The sequence below is a fragment of the Rutilus rutilus genome, assembly GCF_951802725.1.
Source record: "Rutilus rutilus genome assembly, chromosome: 19".
Lineage (NCBI taxonomy): Eukaryota > Metazoa > Chordata > Actinopteri > Cypriniformes > Leuciscidae > Rutilus > Rutilus rutilus.
In genome coordinates, this window is record NC_140232.1 from 34,989,830 (window position 1) to 35,009,021 (window position 19,192).

The window sequence follows — 19,192 nt, forward strand, 5'->3', positions numbered from 1 at the left end:
TCAAGCTACAACCACTAAACTCAGACTAGACCTTCAAACTGTTCTGACTCGAGTTGCTTGATCTATTTAGAGTAGACTGATCAGACTGTTTTCCTAAAATTGCTGATAAAAATTGGAAAAATCCCATGGACTTTCATTGCTGAATGTTCAAATTGAGCCAAGACTTTAAACTTCAACTGCCTAAATTCAAATGTTGACAGTTGGAGAGGCTCATGAGACTCCATCAGCTGCCGCTCTATGTACTATTTCTAATCAATCAAGACTCATTTCAGCTTTCTTTCTTTCTAACTAATCTTTCTATCTATCTTTCTAACTAATCTTTCTATCTATCTTTTTAACTAATCATTCTTTCTTTCTAACTAGTCTTTCTTTCCTTTCTCTTTCTTTCCTTTCTCTTTCTCTTTCTTTCTTTCATTCTCTTCTTTCTTTCTTTCTTTCATTCTCTTCTTTCTTTCTTTCTTTCAACTAATCTTTCTTTCATTCTAACTCCAAACTAAATTCAAATGTTGACAGTTGGAGAGGCTCATGAGACTCCATCAGCTGCTGCTCTATGTACTATTTCTAATCAATCAAGACTCATTTCAGCTTTCTTTCTTTCTAACTAATCTTTCTATCTATCTTTCTAACTAATCTTTCTATCTATGTATCTTTTTAACTAATCATTATTTCTTTCTAACTAGTCTTTCTTTCCTTTCTCTTTCTTTCCTTTCTCTTTCTCTCTTTTTCTTTCTTTCATTTTCTTCTTTCTTTCTTTCTTTCTTTCTTTCTTTCAACTAATCTTTCTTTCTTTCATTCTAACTCCAAACTAAATTCAAATGTTGACAGTTGGAGAGGCTCATGAGACTCCATCAGCTGCCGCTCTATGTACTATTTCTAATCAATCAAGACTCATTTCAGCTTTCTTTCTTTCTTTCTTTCTTTCTTTCTTTCTTTCTTTCTTTCTTTCATTCTCTTCTTTCTTTCTTTCAACTAATCTTTCTTTCATTCTAACTCCAAACTAAATTCAAATGTTGACAGTTTGAGAGGCTCATGAGACTCCATCAGCTGCCGCTCTATGTACTATTTCTAATCAATCAAGACTCCTTCAAGCTTCCCTTCTATCTAATATTTCTAAACTGAAAACCTTCAAACTCCTACAAACTTTTAAAACTACTAAACTAAAACTTAAACTAATTAAAACTAAAAACCTTCAAACTTCAAGCTTTTAAAAATTCTTCAAACTTTCTGGCAAGGCCTTTTCATGCCAACTTTAAGTTTGTCTACAAACTTTTTCATCTAGTTATAAATGGCATACAATATGGACATCATAGGGCAAAAAACAATCACAATCAGATATACATTGCTGAAGACAGAATGGTGAAATATGGAAATTATTTCAAAATACTGCAGCTGTTTCACGCCTTTATCTTAAGAAAACAGTAATTAAAGGGTGTTCGTGCATCACACTGAATGGAGACAGCTGCTCAAACACAAAAGACGGTTTGATTACGTAACTTTCGCGCCACCGTCATCGCCCGCCTTTCCCTTTAAATCGATGTAAATGTAAACATTATGCGCGGGAGACGTTTAGCAGCAGGAAAGAATTCACAAGAACCCGCCCCTAAACTACCCAAGATGTCATGTGATTGGATAACGGTCACGTCCGTCAGAAAGAGCGCGCTCTGCCATATTTAAAAGTGTTGGACGTTCTGTTCAGAGTCAAGGAATTGTTCGCGCTCTCTCATTGGCTACTGTGCGCTGGGCGAATCTCACCATTGGTTGTTCGGCGCGAGCGCTGTAACGTCCTCTTTACCGATTGGCTGGGCGCTGCGCTCGGGCGCGATTTCCAACGCGGGAAAATACCGAGTGCGATCGGGTCACTGTATCAAACTCCTGCCTGTGAGAGCGAGCGGAATCAAAGGCACCGCGCGCTGGAACAGATACATGTAACATTGGGAATGACTGACTTTATTATTAAACAACTAACGGCGGCACGTTAACGGCGGGATTTTCCTTCCAACTGCACTTATTTTCACTTTGGATTTAAAACAAATATATATTTTAACAACGGTTTTAGGATCCAGGATTTTTTACTGCACTTATTGGAAATGGCTGACAGCAAACATCAAGTTATATTTTGCAACGATTCGCCAAAAAGAGTTTTGGTGTCCGTGATCAAAACGACCCCGATCAAACCGAAAGCGGATTCTCTGATGCCCACCAGCCCCGGATTCAGTGATTTCATGGTTTATCCGTGGCGTTGGGGTGAAAACGCGCACAATGTGACCCTGAGTCCCGGTTCGGGCAGCGGAACCGGATCACCGACCCGAAACAGCGCTTCTCCCGCCGAATCAGATCTCAACTCCTGCCCGGAGCACTTAAAGGTGACCTAAATCACTATACCTTACTAGTACTGTACAAGTAGCAATGCATTCTGTTTTATATAGCCTAATCCTGGCACAGTTATAATTTATTAGCGTTTATTAAATTTAATATTTGAGTTTCTATTCTGTTGAACGCATGATACACGTTAATTGCTGCATACTGTATGTAAAACGCGCGCGCGCTGAATGGGATTTTAAATTTCCTCCATTGTGAGGCAGCTGGAAGTTGGGCGTGATGACGTCAGACGTGCGCGCCAAAATGTTACCGATTATTGATTCTAGAAAACTCCACTTGCCACATAATGACACTTTTATATGTTTTCATGTGGATGTTATTGTGGTAAGTTACACTTTACAATAAGGTTCATTAGTTAGCATGAACTAAGAATGAACATACAGCATTTGGTAATCTTAGTTAATATTCATTTCAACATTTACTAATACGTTATTAAAATCAAAGGTTGTATTTGTTAACATTAGTTAATGCACTGTGAACTAAAATCAACAAACAATGAACAGCTGGATTTGTATTAACTAACATTAACAATGATTAATAGATACTGTAACAAATGTATTGCTCATTGTTAGTACATGTTAGTTAATACATTAATGTTAACTAATGAACCATATTGTAAAGTGTTACCATTATTGTTCTCTAGTTTCAGTTTTTGCATCAACATATTAATCATCATATGTGGCATTATGTTACTATACTGTTATTATTACATACTTACAATGTGTTTTATATTTGTTTATCAGGTGTGGCACTTTTAAAATTACATTATTGAATGACTGTTTATATTTAATTTGTGGCACTGTTGTGAATTAATAAATGTTAACTTTTATTATGTAATGCATAGTTTTTCAAAGAAGTAAAAGTCTGTTTTAATTTTGCAGCGCAGTACAGTATATGACATTCTTCTTTCAGACGAATACAATCAGAGTTATATAAAAAAATGTCAAGCTTTATAATGGCACTGAATGGGTGTTTCTGTTTTTAAGACCCTAAAAGTGCATCTGTCCATGATAAAAGTGCATCTGTCCATCATAAAAGTGCATCTCTCCATCATAAAAGTGCATCTATACATGATAAAAGTGCATCTGTCCATCATTAAAGTGCATCTATCCATCATAAAAGTGCATCTATACATGATAAAAGTGCATCTGTCCATCATAAAAGTGCATCTATCCATGATAAAAGTGCATCTCTCCATCATAAAAGTGCATCTGTCCATCATAATAGTGCATCTATCCATCATAAAAGTGCATCTGTCCATCATAAAAGTGCATCTGTCCATCATAAAAGTGCATCTATACATGATAAAAGTGCATCTGTCCATCATTAAAGTGCATCTGTCCATCATAAAAGTGCATCTATACATGATAAAAGTGCATCTGTCCATCATAAAAGTGCATCTATACATGATAAAATTGCATCTGTCCATCATAAAAGTGCATCTATACATGATAAAAGTGCATCTCTCCATCATAAAAGTGCATCTGTCCATCATAAAAGTGCATCTGTCCATCATTAAAGTTTGTTTATGATTGATGAATGGGTTTATGCACTTTTATGCATTTTTTAATATAACTCTGATTGTGTTCGTCTGAAAGAAGAATGTCATATACACCTAGGATGACTTGAGGAAGAGTAAATCATGGGCTAATTGTCATTTTTGCGTGAACTATCCCTTTAAAGTGCTTGCGTTTGCATATGGATCGTTCTGTCATCAGTCTAACTTGCTTTTTCCTGGTTTATTATTGCAGGATGGGATCCGGCGTGGACGCCCGCGGGCCGAAACCGTCCGAGAGCTGATCAACGAGGGAGAAAACTCCACCAGTCGGATCCGATGCAACATCTGCAACCGGGTCTTTCCTCGGGAGAAGTCCTTACAGGCACACAAGCGGACACACACCGGTTCGTGACGCCACACCGAGTCCTACGGTCATGCTCGTTTACGCTCAGATGACAGAACGAGTGTTAATTTTCCTGGTTCTGTTACAGGGGAGAGACCGTATATGTGCGATTATCCAGACTGTGGGAAGAAGTTTGTCCAGAGCGGACAGCTGAAGACCCATCAGCGTCTCCACACCGGAGAAAAGCCCTTCGTCTGTTCGGAGAAAGGTGAGCGTTAGTGGAATTGGTGTCTTTTTGTTACTATTGTGTCGTATATCCGAGTGAAACACATCTGGAACGAGAACAAATGTGGGCGGGGCTTGATTTTGCCTGTTGGGAATTGATTGGATGGTTGTGGTTTGCTATTGGCTGATCTCATGTGAGTGACAGGTTGCCCCGCCCACATCCTCAGAGAAGAGAAGAGATGCTGCAAGAGGAAGTTATTCTGATTCAAGATTACCAGAAACATGATTTTAACATTTAATTTATATTTTAAACGTGCAATATTCCATTAGTCCCCCTGTAGTTAATCATTTTATCCCTTAAAACTCATCTTTTATCACCAAAATGACATATTTAAACGTTTTTTCTTTGAAAAAAAATCTTTGTGCCTTCAAATATCTTGAATGTAACTCGACACCCTTGCCTCATTTAGTATGCGCAGTTCTATGAATATGCGAATGAGCCCCGCCTCCACTCACTCACTCAGCTCAGAGATCCACTGGTTGATCTGATTGGTTACAAGGTAGTTTGTGACGTCAGAAACACCAGCGATTTCAAAACGTGTGTTTGAGACTGTCTTTGGTTCACTGCAGTTTTAAGGAGGAAATACTCAGCAATGGTGTCGACTTATGAACTTACACATGCTTTGTCTTAAAGCAGATTAAAAACACCACATTGACACATAAACAACATTAAACGCTGGATTTTCAATTTCTTCAATTTTGCATGAAGTATATCGAGGCTTTGATGTGCTAGTATTATTATTATGAGTGTAGACCTCAGCGCTGTGATCTCTAAATGCTTGAGTCTCTCTAATGTAAAGTCATTTCTCTGTGTGTTTTAGGATGCGGTAGCCGGTTTACTCACGCTAACCGCCACTGTCCCAAACACCCGTACGCTAGACTGAAGCGCGAGGAGCCCACGGGCGGCCCGGGACAATCCCAGGGAGCCGACAACAAGGCCGTGGCCGAATGGCTGACAAAGTGAGTAAAACGTCAAGAGACGCTTGATGAAAAGGGCTGCCGATAAAAGCAATTATCCGTGTTGTTATTGTGTAAAAACAGCTGATGATCAGCTGACCTGTCAATCAAAAGGGGGCGGAGATACGCACCAGAACTCATGACTTCAGTAAGTGTGTGAGAATGTCAAGTTCTGTGCTTAAAATGCTGGAAATAATAATAATTTAACATTTTTCTTTCAGACTGTAATTTTACACACCATGCATTCTTGCATATAATATATAATACTATAATAACTGGTCCATCCCCCAAAAATATTGAGAATATGTTAATTATTTTCTTTTTAGTGCTTCAACTTATTTCAGTTTATTGCCAAGGCAACGTTTCTCATTTACGTTTAGTTTATGTTTTTCAACTAATATTTATATTTTATTTCAATCAACGTTAACACTTTAGTTTAGGGTCCAATTCTCACTATGAACTAGTTGCTTATTAACATGCATATCACTAGGATATTAGCTGTTTATTAGGACTTATGAAGCACATATTAATGCCTTATTCTGCATCCCTCAAGCCTAAACTTAACAACTTCCTTACTAACTATTAATAAGCAGTAATTAGGAGTTTATTGAGGCAAAACTCGGTAGTTAATGGAGAAATGAAATACTAGAGCTGAGAATTTACCCCCAAATTATAATTTAAAGTCATTACTGTGTTAAATGAGAAAAGCATTAAATAGACATTACAAAAAGTAGCTTTAGAACAAATAAAAGTTTTTATTTGATTCAACATATAATTTATTACACATAAACTTTTAGGCTTCAACGGCCATGAGGGCGAGTAAATGATGACAGAAATGTCATTTTTGGGTGAACAAATTGTTTTTTTATTAATATGGAAATACGATTTTTTTTTTTTTTATGAAATGATACTCTAATATAAAATAAGAAACTAAAATTGGCTGTAGGCTTGCTGCGATGGTCAGATTTCATTTTCAAGTAAATTTCAAGTCCCCCTGTATTAAATTTTTTTTATCCCTTAAAACTCATCTTTGATCACCAAAATTTCATATTAAAAAGTTTTTCAGTTTTTAATGGCTTAAAATATCTTGAATGTAACTCGACACCCTTGCCTCATTTAATATGCGTGGTTCTATGAATATGCAAATGAGCCCCGCCTCCACTCACTCACTGAGAGGCTGAAAAGAGAGAGACACACGTTCTTTTACATTACAAGAGAACGATCGGCTCTCTCAACGTTATGAACAAACATTAGCACGAAAACATTATGGAATTATTAAACATTCATGGAACTTTTTGAAATGTTACTACTTGTGACAAAAGTGACATTCCCAGAATGTTTGAAGAATGGAATGTTCCCATAAAGTCCCCCTGTAGTCGATCATTGAATCCCTTAAAACTCATCTTTGATATATCTTGAGTGTAACTCGACACCCTCGCCTCATTTAGTATGCGCGGTTCTATGAATATGCAAATGAGCCCCGCCTCCTCTCACTCGCTCAGCTCAGAGATCCACTGGTTGACGATCACACGTTGATCTGATTGGTTACAAGGTAGTTTGTGACGTCAGAAACACCAGCGATTTCAAAGCGTGTTTTTGAGACTGTCTTTGGTTCACTGCAGTTTTAAGGAGGAAATACTCAGCAATGGTGTCGACTTATGAACTTACACATGCTTTGTCTTAAAGCATATTAAACACACCACATGGACACATAAACAACATTAAACGCTGGATTTTCACCATCATTTTAAAAAACCAAGAATTGTTTTGATTTTACTTTTTCATTCAGTAGTTTCGCGTACATCTTTGACACAGCTTTGTTTTATATTTCAGTATTAATGCCTCAATATACTTATGGCAAAGTTCTTTTTGAAGGTTTAAAATAGCTTCGTTTTGGCCCGATTCTGTTCAAAATGAGTTGGTTATTTAACGCTAATCGTTGTGCGTGTTTTCGTCAGATACTGGCAGACGAGGGAACAGCGATCGCCCGCGCCGGAGAAAGGAAAGACTCTGAGTAAAACCACTATAGAGGATCAGGAACAGCAGGATCCTCTAGATTTCCTTCCGTCGGACGAAGGTGAAGAAGATGAGCAAGAGGACGAGAAGAACGCAGGAACGGCACGCCGGCGTCTCCAAGAGCAGAGAGAGCGTCTCCACGGCGCTCTCGCTCTCATCGAGCTAGCTAACAATCTCTCGGCCTGAGAACGACACCAGACGTGGACTTTCCTCCCGTTCGAGACCCGGCCCGGGTCACATAAGCTACAAGCACCTTATTTTGCTTCCTATTGTACCTTTAGGCTGCTATGATGGTAGATGATATCATTATATGAAGAATGTCGTTTTGTTTTCTCCGCTTGTTAAGCAGGTGAGACGTCGTTTTGTTTGTTTTTTGTTTCGTTGAGCACTTTGTGTAAATGAGTGTTTCTCTTTTGGGGTTTGTGGGTGGAGATGTTGTGTATTTGTAAAGGATTTTTAGTGTGCGTGTGTGTTTTGAAAACAGGGTGCGCTGATCGACCTGCTAAAGATGAAGACTTGTTTACGGAGGATCGCGTAGTTAATGGCTGGCTTTCGTATACGTAGACGCGCATTAGCCCGGTTCGCTTCCATCACATTGGTCACGTTTAATCATGTATTTATTCTATTTAAAGCAGTGTTGAGCGCCACCTGCTGTCAGCCGTAGGCGATGAGGGCTCAGGCTTTGCAATAACGTCGAACTAACCAGCTTTAAAACGCCATCTATGTGTTGCAGGGGTACACATTTATATGCTAGCGTATAGAGTTCATAGGTTAATAAAAATAAAAAACCCTATAAACTGAAGCACTTACAATATTAATCTATTACTTTTTGTCTCACGTCAATAGCTCAACTATAGACACTTCCAAAGAGAGACGATCGAATGAGATTCTGGATGGGAAACGGCACTTGTTATTTCAGTGTGTTTATAATCCGTAACACTACAGTCTGTTCACGTGCTTCATGTAATTTAGCAGTTCGTATTACGTTCGTTTGGATTAAACGCATTCGCAGATTTCATGCTTGATGCAGTTAAATTCAGCGTCTTTCCTCCTGATTTGGTGAGTGCATGTGCAAAAACTGGAAGATGTTTCTGATAAAGTTAATTGGACATTTTATATATGGCTTTTTGAGTTTTATTTGTCCATTTTATAACTGAAATAATATATTCCCCCCCCCAAAACCCTCGGAAAGCCGTGCATGATGTACCTTGTAAGAGCAAAACGATCCCAGGCGATGACGTCACGACAGCAGAATGTAATCAAGGGTTTTGTTTTTGAGACGTTCTGTTCGCTGTGCTGAAAGGACTTTGTAAATTTGTAAGCTGGCTTTTTTTTTTTTTTTACTCATTAGCCGAACTTAGTGTTAGCACTTCAAGTCCTAATTAAATGATATAAATCGTTCTTGGTTGTCATGTTTTGTTTTTTTAATTTAAATAAGGGTATAAAACATGGAACGGGTTTGTATGTTCATCAAAGCACCAAGTGATTTTCTTCTCAAAATTTAAATATTGCCATTCAATAAAAAAAGACTAAAGATTGAGATGCAAACTCTCATGTTTTCTCCGGATGATCGTCTGTGATGTGAATCGCTGTGTCTTCGGACGGTTTCACGTTCGCTTCTGAAGAGCTGCCGCCGCTGAACGTGATGTAGGAATAGATCAGTCCGGCTGAGATGCTGAAACGTGGAAACACTCGAGCGTTAGGAGAGAGACGGCAGTGATGCCGTGGACATATGACTTGAAGACGTTTCCTACCATATATTCAGGCCTATAAAGTTCGTCCATGAGAAGATATAGTCTCCGCCAACAAACATGCCGATGTACATCACAGCAACATTCTGAGAGGAAACAAGACAACTTATGAAAGCCCTGATGAACATATATGACTGATCAACTATATGTAAACTAGGGATGCACCGATATGAAAATTTGGGCCGATATGATAATTCTTTATATTTGAAAGCCAATAACCGATATATCGGCCGATAAATCTAAATACAAATTTTGGCCAATACCGATAACCGATAATTCTTTATATTTGAAAGCCAATAACCGATATATCGGCCGATAAATCTAAATCCAAATTGTAACCGATAATTCTTTATATTTGAAAGCCAATAACCGATATATTGGCCGATAAATCTAAATCCAAATTTTGGCCAATACCGATAACTCATTATATTTGAAAGCCGATAACCGATGTATCGGCCGATAAATCTAAATACAAATTGTAACCGATAATTCTTTATATTTGAAAGCCAATAACTGATATATTGGCCGATAAATCTAAATACAAATTTTGGCCAATACCAATAACCGATAATTCTTTATATTAGAAAGCCAATAACCGATATATTGGCCGATATATATATAAATCCAAATTTTGGCCGATACCGATAACTCTTTATATTTGAAAGCCGATAACCAATGTATCGGCCGATAAATCTAAATCTTAATAATTTCAGAGAGCCTGATTACAAAAACAAAACTCTCACCATTAATTCTATGCTCCAAACACAATTATAATTATATTCATTATAATTTTTGTAGCCAATATGACAGAATAATGCATTATTTATCAGCTTTAATATATCGGCCAAATTTTCTGATCAGTACGATACCGATATGCTGGCCGATATATCGTGCATCCCTAATGTAAACATTTTAAATAAACTACCATTCAAAATGTTGAAATCGGTAAGACTTTTTAATGTTTTTGAACTGCTCACCAATCAATCAACTAATCACTCAAAAATACAGTAAAAATTGTTACATATTATTAGAATGTAAAACATCTGTTTTCTATGTGAATATACAGTAAAGTGTAATTTATTTCCTGTGATCAAAGCTGAATGTTCAGCATCATTACTCCAGTCTTCAGTGTCACATGATCCTTCAGAAATCACTCTAATATGAGGATTTGATGCTCAAGAAACATTTATGATTATTATCAGTGTGGAAACTGATTCTGTGATGAATAGAAAGTTCAAAAGAACAGCATTTATTTGAAACAGAATCTTTTGTAACATTATAAATGACTTTACTGTCACTTTTGATTCATTTAATGCATCCTTGATGAATAAAAGCATTAATCTTACTGACCCTAAACTTTTGAACAGTAGTGTACATTAAAATAATAAAAATACTGTGTATAATTACTTTAATTGCTCCGACGACTGTCGTTGTTAGTGCCGTGTTGTAAAAGCTGCAGAGGATGATAGAATACATCAAAATAAACCTGAAATGAGATATAAGATTGTAGTTATTTATAAATATATATATATATATGTATATATCATCCAAGTATAAAAAACATCATAAGTCAGACTCACCCCATGACACAAGACAGTAAAAAATAAAATATGAATGTAAAAGACAGCCATCCTTCAAAGGCAAGGGCCTTAAAACAAGGAGAAAAATATGTTGAAACTCTCTAATTCTCATCTGAATTCTTTTATCGTTAATGTTCTCACTCACCTTTTGTAAATCTCCAGTGTAAGCGCTCGCCAGGACAGTTGGTATAATAATGATAAATGCATTATAAAACAATACTCCATATTTACCAAGATCCTGGAAAGACAGACGGCAACAGAAGTGTTTGCATTCAGGGTTGTAACGTTTGCACTGCATGACTTTCAGGCGTATTTCTAACCGAAACGTACAAATCAATCACTGTTATCTGATAAGAAGGAGTCGCAGTGATCTGTCAGTTCCAGCACATGCATGTTTCAGATACGCAACAGTTCTTGAGGTATAATCGTGTTATTAGTTACAGAAATATCCACCTGTCGCTGATAAATGGACTAATGCTGTCATAAAGTACCTCCATTCCCAGTTTCTTCTTGGTGTAAACGCCACTGGCGGCCGTGAAGAAGTCGTTCAGCAGGACAAAAGTGTAACCTTCCGCATTAAAGGACAGATCCGAGCTGGAAATTCAATGCAGATTTATTTCACAATACACATCATTTCAAAGCAGCTTTACAGTCCAAATTACAGTTTAGAGTGATGTGTTATCTACGGTGGCTGAGAGGTGCAAAACAAATCACAATTACAAAAACAAAACAAATTATAAACACAACGACAATAACAATTCAGAAAACACAACGACAATTCATACAAAACGGAAAAGGTAGGTATATTTTGAGAATGGCATACTTATCGCTGATTGGACGAGACACATGTCAATCAAGAAATTTGCATAAGTACTAACCACATTGTCCAGTAGCCGAACAACGGTCCTGGTCCACGCAGCTCCGCTCTTATAGCATTCCTTACATCGTTTATCTGCGAATAGTTCTTACCTGCATCCTTCAGGTGTGTTTTTAAAGAGCGCAAGCTAATTTTAATGTCGCCAGCATGTCCACAATCACGGCATATGAATGTCCTTCTTCAAAGTAACGTTTAATGGGTTCCATTTTAGCATTTAGCAAAACAAAGTTGATCACAAACTTCTTGATTGACAGGTGTCTCGTCCAATCGGCGATAAGTATGTCATTCTGTGTCTCGTCCAATCGGCGATAAGTATGTCATTCTCAAAATATACCTACCTTTTCCGTTTTGTATGAATTGTCGTTGTGTTTTTAGACTAGCCATTGTGTTTATAATGTGGTGTTTTGTTTTTGGATTTGTTCTTTTGTTTTTGTAATTGTGATTTGTTTTGCACCTCTCGGCCACCGTAGTTATCAGAGGAAACTGTATAAGTTATGCATTTCAGAAATGCACATATACAAAATCACAGTTAGCTAAAAATGTATGAATTTAAACAATGTAATAATATAATGCAGAAACAATGAGCTCATCGAAAACATGCTGTGTGTTTATTTACATGCACATCTGTGACGTATGAATGATCTGTGTGTGTTCTTCGACTGTACCTCGCTGCGACCAAAGCGCCCAGAACTATGGCCAGAACACTGAACACCAGCGACGACGGGAAGGTTTTTCTGCACATACACACACATTATAATTCATAATTATAATCATTCGTTTTAATTATAATCATCAAACACAGAAAAAAAATCACACAAAAAACACATTAAAGAAAACAGCTCTTCTCATGGACCGTAACAATAAATAATACGCCTCTGGACGTAACAAATCATGAACATTTGAATCATTAATCTAATAATATTATAAAAGATCATATTAATTATGATAAAATAATTATGATCATTAAACACATTAAAGAAAACAGAGCTCTTCTCATGGACCCTAACAATAAAAACTACGTCTCTGGATGTAATAATAATTTAATATATAATATTATAAATGAGAGTACATACCTCAGTATCCTTGATTCCATAATCATTGTCAGTAAAATTGTGAATTTCCTGAGTACGGTGAACATGGGTAAACTGAGGAACACAAGAGCGTCAGATTCACACGAGTGACAACATTTTACATTAAAGGTACATTATGTAACTTTTTTGTTCTAAGTCAATAATGCTGAGTCAATACATCACCAATCATTATTCCACAACCGATATTAAAATTTTGGCCAATACCGATAACCGATAATTCTTTGTATTTGAAAGCCGATAACCGATATATTGGCAGATAAATCTAAATCCAAATTTGTATATAATTTCTGAGAGCCTGATTACAAAAACAAAAGCCATGTCCTTTGCACACAATTACAATGTTCTCATTATGATGTTATGTACGATCGCCGACACTTCACTGTATTTTCCTTTTTTAAAGTGATTTTCAATCATATTTCAAGCAATTCATAACCATCATGTTGAACATCTGAAGAGTCCCAGCTGAAGGAAATAATACATTATTTATCAGCTTTAATATATCAGCCAAATTTACTTATCGGGCCGATAACATAACGATAACATTACAAATGAACATATATTGGCCGATATATCGTACACCCCTAAGAAATACAACTGTTTATGGTTAGTTCATGCCAGCTCAGGTCCATTAAATAATGTTAGTACAACTTTAGATTCCAATAATGTATTAGAAAATTAATTAACAAATAACTAAGATTAATAAACGCTTTAACAGTATATTTAATTGTTAGTTAATGCAGTAAACTAATGTTAACAAATGGAACCTTGTTCTTGTTACGCAAAACTTCTGTTTCTTATTTATTTACCTCAGTTTCTTGGTTCCGCCCAGCCCGGTCACGTGATTGCCGACGTACAGCAATGGCAAAGGAAAAATCTATATACAAATAATGTTATCAATAAGCAAAGCAGTGTGATAAAGTGTGATTGAAAACAAAATGACACACAATACATTACCTTTCCAGGGATACTTTTGTCAAAGTCCTGAAAATGGATCATTTTGTTCCTCTTGGCAACATACAGAATGATGATTGTTGCTGCCATCTATGACAAAATAAAAACAAAATAAAAGCTGATACATTTCGTGGGTTGTTAATGAAATAACGTTTGATTAATTTTGTTAAATGTTTCTCACCTGCCCAATTCCGAGAAACATAAATGAGGGAAACCTACCATTTACAATAACACACATCGTAATGAATTAATAATGTTCTTATGTATGAATGACATATAAACATGTACATGCACTATGAAAGCCGGAAGCTGACACTTACTTGAACTGGGTTAAAATACTTTTATTCACCATGATGATGAAAAACGAACAACATGCGTAAAACACGGCGGAGAAAAACTTCATAACCTTCGTGTGTTTCATATCGTCGTTTAACGTCATCTTTCTTTCGAGTTCTTTAGTCTCCATTAATCCTCATAGTTTTCTCTTCCTTCGGCGGTCTGGAGACTAACATGCTGTTCCTGGTGACCTAAACACACTAAACAGGTTAAACACACTCATGGTGTGAGAGCAGGTTTAGGAATGTTATCAGGTAATGATTGAACGACACTGAGCCTAGTAGAGTCAGAATGAATAACAACTAATATGACAGGGGGCGTGGTCTCAGAGAGGGCGGGGCTTAGTGGCGCGGAAACGGTCTGTGTTGTTTAAGGAAGCCCGCCCTTTTTCACAAACCGTGATGACGCGTTTTAACCTTTTACAGTCTATGGTTTTAACAGTCATCATCAACATCGTAAATCCTGCAAAGTTTTATATATATTTTTTTTTATTTTTTTATTTTATGTATGTACATTTATAACAGTATGTTTTGTGTTATATTATCTTTGCATCAAATTACAATAAACTAGTTAACGCTGTGGGAGTGGCGGTGTAACGTTGACATCTTTCTCTCTCTCTCTTCAGACTGCCGTTATTAATCTTTCGTTATTAATCTCTTTTTCCTCTTTTTGAAAGTTGTGAAAACACTATTATGGAGTTTTACTTTTGCTATTTGAGTAAATAGGAACACCAAAAATATTTTTAATGTAGTCTCTCACTCTCATTCAGTTTCTGAGAAACCAATGTAAAAAAAAATCACAAACAGTCCAAACTGAGGTAAAAAGTCGACTTCTATGTCATAATTTTGACTTTCCACGTCATAATTGTGACTTTTAAGTGTAATGTCGACTTTTAATTGCATAATTTTGACTTATGACTGATTTACAAAAGAGAAAGAAAAAAATCTTATTTTGATAAAATTCCATAATGAATTGAATACGTTCAAATAATACTGTCCTATTTTACATTTTGTGTAAGTTCGGTGGCTATTGTTTAATAATAATTAAATAATAAAAAAAATGAATTAATAAAAGTAGTGTTTGCCGCAGTTGAAATAAAATTGGCCTGTTCCTGATTCCGCCACTAGATGGCAGCGGATGCCGCGAAATCGACATCATTCCCTTGTGAGCCTTACAGTATGTGCTGTTCAGTGTTCACTATACTAGTGCAAAATGCCCGTGCAAAATCTGTTTTTCAGTGTGTTTTTAGTAGCCTAATTGTTGGTTTGATGTGTTTGAGTGCTCATTGTTACAATTACACAGCAAAAGTTCAGTGACATTTTTATATGTGCATGGTACTAGAAAGCACAAAGTGAACTCCGAGAAAACGCTTATGCTTGAGCAAACAGTTTGTGAATAGGCTGATGCCCGTGCAAAATCAGTTTTTGTGAGCTGATCGCCATCAAAAAAGTTCAGGAGATATTTCTTAACGATGGCTGATTTCAACAGTTTCAATATGATAAAAAATAACTTTTTTTATTGATTCAATTGATTAATTGCATTTTGAAAAAAAAAAAAGTGTCATGAATTTATTGCATTTTTGGGGAAAATAATCCGTTTTTATAATAAATCTTTGAAAATCTAAATCTGGATTTGACATTTTTTATGTTATTATAACCTAAAGATGCTATGTGAAAGTTTGAAACAGAAAATAGTGGTTTTCATCTTGTCACTTTCTTGGTAAAGAAAACACTTTCTTAAATGAATCAAAATGGATTTATCACGTTTTGGAACCAAACTATAATATTCAAAAGTAAATTCAAAAGTAAACAGTGTAGCTGACAGAGTGTTTATGTCAGAATGTTTCTTTTTAAACCACAACCTTCTAAGTGCTTCTTTGACTGTTATTTTTAACGATATCTTTTGCATTTCTCATCCAAACAACGTCAAACTTGGCACTGCACTTACTCGTGCCCGTGGCGAGACACCTGTCGAATTTGAAATCAATCGGACCAACGGTTCGAGAGATATGCGAGGAACAGACACACACACACACAGACAGACAGACAGACAGACAGACGTTTCTGTAATTTATAGATAGATAGATAAGGGAATAGTGAACGAGTAATGATTGCAGGCAAGCACCAGTCTCTAGGTTGAGCTTTTTCTCAAACTGTCCATACTAACAACACCATGTTGTTGTTCTGAAAAGCTGCCTGAAAATAAAGTTTTGCAAACGAGAGTCTTTGATCACGTGACTCTCGATTTCAGCTGCTGTTTGGAACATTTCGAAACTACACGAGATTTGAACAAACCAAAGCCTGTGTTCAGGGAATGAAACCGAGAGATTTTAGAGAGAAGAGCTGACAGACAGGCAGAAGCTGATCCACAACTACAGCTTTCAAACCGGAAACTCCAGTGGCCTGTTGCACAAAGCTGGTTTCAGTCGCTAACCAGGTAAAATCGAGATTAGTTTGACCAAACTCTGGTTTTTCGGGCTCAAGGAGGAGGATTGGTTTCGGATAACCAGCTCCAGAATAGGTTTTATTCTGGGTTAGAGATTTTTTTTTTTTTTTTTTTTATTAAACATTTACTTACAAAATACAAAAGTGAAAGTCATAAACCAGAGAAGAAAGCCAGAGGTTCAGGGACTGATAAATATTACATCACATTTGAATTTAGAAAAAGAAAGAAAGAAAAACAAAATAAATAAATACAAGAAAATAAATTAAATTAAATTACAAAATGAGGAAAATTTAAATTAAATTAAAATTAAATAAATAAATAAATAAATAAATATTCTCCCCACAAAACATAAAATAAGAATAAAAGAATAAGAATAATAAAAGATTTATACAAAAACGCCAAAAAATGAGCATACATTCAAAGTTTTAGTTGCCTTTTTGTTACAAGAGGTAGATAAGGATTTGATATAAATCTTCTTGAAAGTGAGAAAAATTGGGGGTTACTTTCATAGTTTTACACTTGTGGATAAAAATTTTTGCAAGCAAAATATATTCTCATATTGCTTCTCAAAAATGAAAAACCCAAATAAAACATCCTTGAAATAAAGCTCAAAGTCTTTATAGTTTACAATGAACTGGCAGATGTCTTGCCAAAGTTTTCTTGTATGATCGCAATGCCAGAAAAGATGTAATATAGTCTCTGGTTGTGAATCACAAAAAGTACAATTTGCATCTATACTTAATTTAAATTTTGACACCATGAACGTTTTGACAGGATAATATCGCTGCATAAGCTGAAAAGAAATCTCTTTGACCTTATTTACCAATAGGTACTTGTTAGGGAGAGTCCAAACCTTCTTCCATGAAATATTTTGTAACAACGTGAGAAGTGGAAACAGAATCATTGAGTATTCTGGGTTAGAGATTCGCAGGCCAAACCTGGGCCAGTGACGTGTCTCTGATGCAATAAAGCCACGCCCCCTTTATCTCGCGCTACAAATCAAAGCAGTTTATAGTGAAAAACCTTTAGAGACAAAATTGCTCATCTTTTGCTGCTAATTATTTATATTTTATATGAATTATAATTACTTTTAATTCATATAATACAGTCATATAAATATTATAGCCTGACAAGTAGGATAATAGTAAACTTTGCTTTTAAATGAATATAAATATAATAGGCTATACATGTATTCTTATAAAATGTTTTTAACGTGTATATATTGATATAGTCAGATATTTTCCTTCAGCTTCTTCTCAAACTTGTGAGTGTTTATTACTGCGCTCACGCTTTTACTTTCATTATAGTTTTATTCATGATCTATTAATCTTCAGAAGAGAATAATAATAATAATACCTTTTATTTATGGGCGCCTTTCAAGGCACTCAAGGACACCTTACAATATAGAACAAAGCAATAAGTACAAAACATACAAACACATCGATGCTACACATCATACAATCATTTCATTAAAAGCTATTCTAAAAAGATACGTTTTTATCTGAACTTTAAAACAGGAAATTGAATCCATTTGGCGAATGTGCAAGGGTAATGCATTCCACAGCTTAGGCGCCACACAACTAAAAGCTCTACCACCAAAGGAACTCATTTTGAAGTTTGGCACAGACAGTAAGTCTGCAGAAGATGATCTCAAAGATCTAAGAGGTGTATAGAGATGAAGAAGATCTGACAAATATTGAGGAGCCAGATTATGAAGTGCTTTAAACGTAAGGAGTAATATTTTATAATGTACACGAAAATGAACAGGAAGCCAATGTAGATGGTAAAGAATTGGAGTTATGTGTTCAAAAGAACGTGTATAAGTTACAATTCTGGCTGCTGAATTCTGTATTAACTGTAGTCTGTGAAGCTGTTTTTTCGGAATCTCACATAAAAGGGAATTACAATAATCAAGCCTAGATGTAACCAAGGCATGAATGAGAACTTCAGTACAGTGTTGAGAAAGTGAAGAACGAAGTCTAGTAATATTACGTAAGTGAAAAGATGCAGTACGTGAAATATTATTAATATGGGAACTAAAAGAAAGCAAACCATCAAAAATAACGCCAAGACTTTTCACCTGGCTAAAGAAGTTAACCGGGCAATTATCAATGAGCAAGGGGAAAGATTGAGCTTTAGATAAAGCAGACCTAGATCCAACGAGAAGGGCTTCAGTTTTACCTGTATTTAACTTTAAAAAATTATTAGTCATCCATATATTAACATCCTGCAAACATTTAGTAAGGTTAGAAGGGGGATGAGAAGCATTTGGTCTTGTGGATATGTATACTTGTGTGTCGTCAGCGTAGAAATGAAAATAAATACCATAGGAACGAAAAATATAACCGAGGGGTAGAATATAAATAATAAATAAAAGCGGACCCAAAACAGACCCCTGCGGAACGCCGTGAGTGACCGAGACAGGCTCTGATTGAGCAGTCTTAATCATCACAAACTGTTTTCTGTCACATAGATAAGACGAAAACCAAAGTAAAACATTATCAGCTACTCCAATGCAGGCCAATCTTTCGAGTAATACTGAATGGCTAATAGTGTCAAAGGCAGCACTAATATCTAAAAGAATAAGAATAGACAGGAAACCAGAATCAGCAGCCAAGAGAAGATCATTTGTAACCTTAATAAGAGCTGTTTCTGTACTATGATTGGATCTAAAACCCGACTG

The 19,192-nt window shown here is 36.0% G+C and overlaps 2 protein-coding genes across 3 annotated transcripts; one reads left to right on the plus strand and one right to left on the minus strand.

Annotated features, from left to right (window-relative positions):
* The first annotated feature begins 1,843 nt into the window (after positions 1 to 1,843).
* Positions 1,844 to 9,018, plus strand: znf367 (zinc finger protein 367). Its single transcript, XM_084388644.1, has 5 exons — positions 1,844 to 2,363; positions 4,131 to 4,281; positions 4,369 to 4,488; positions 5,327 to 5,465; positions 7,421 to 9,018. The coding sequence occupies exons 1-5, from the start codon at positions 2,088 to 2,090 to the stop codon at positions 7,662 to 7,664; spliced, it is 930 nt and encodes a 309-aa protein (XP_084244770.1). The 5' UTR covers positions 1,844 to 2,087; the 3' UTR covers positions 7,665 to 9,018.
* Positions 7,801 to 14,376, minus strand: slc35d2 (solute carrier family 35 member D2). 2 transcript variants are annotated; one of them, XM_084388641.1, is made up of 12 exons: positions 14,049 to 14,373; positions 13,910 to 13,943; positions 13,732 to 13,818; positions 13,584 to 13,651; positions 12,760 to 12,831; positions 12,352 to 12,420; positions 11,301 to 11,403; positions 10,955 to 11,047; positions 10,810 to 10,877; positions 10,637 to 10,715; positions 9,233 to 9,315; positions 7,801 to 9,153 (listed from the first exon to the last, which is right to left on the minus strand). In XM_084388641.1, exons 1-12 carry the CDS (start codon positions 14,192 to 14,194, stop codon positions 9,030 to 9,032), a joined length of 1,026 nt encoding a protein of 341 aa, XP_084244767.1. In that variant the 5' UTR covers positions 14,195 to 14,373; the 3' UTR covers positions 7,801 to 9,029. The 2 variants fall into 2 exon arrangements, with proteins under 2 accessions (XP_084244767.1, XP_084244768.1); XM_084388642.1 differs by lacking the exon at positions 13,910 to 13,943 and having other exon boundaries at positions 14,049 to 14,376.
* Positions 14,377 to 19,192: the final 4,816 nt, after the last annotated feature.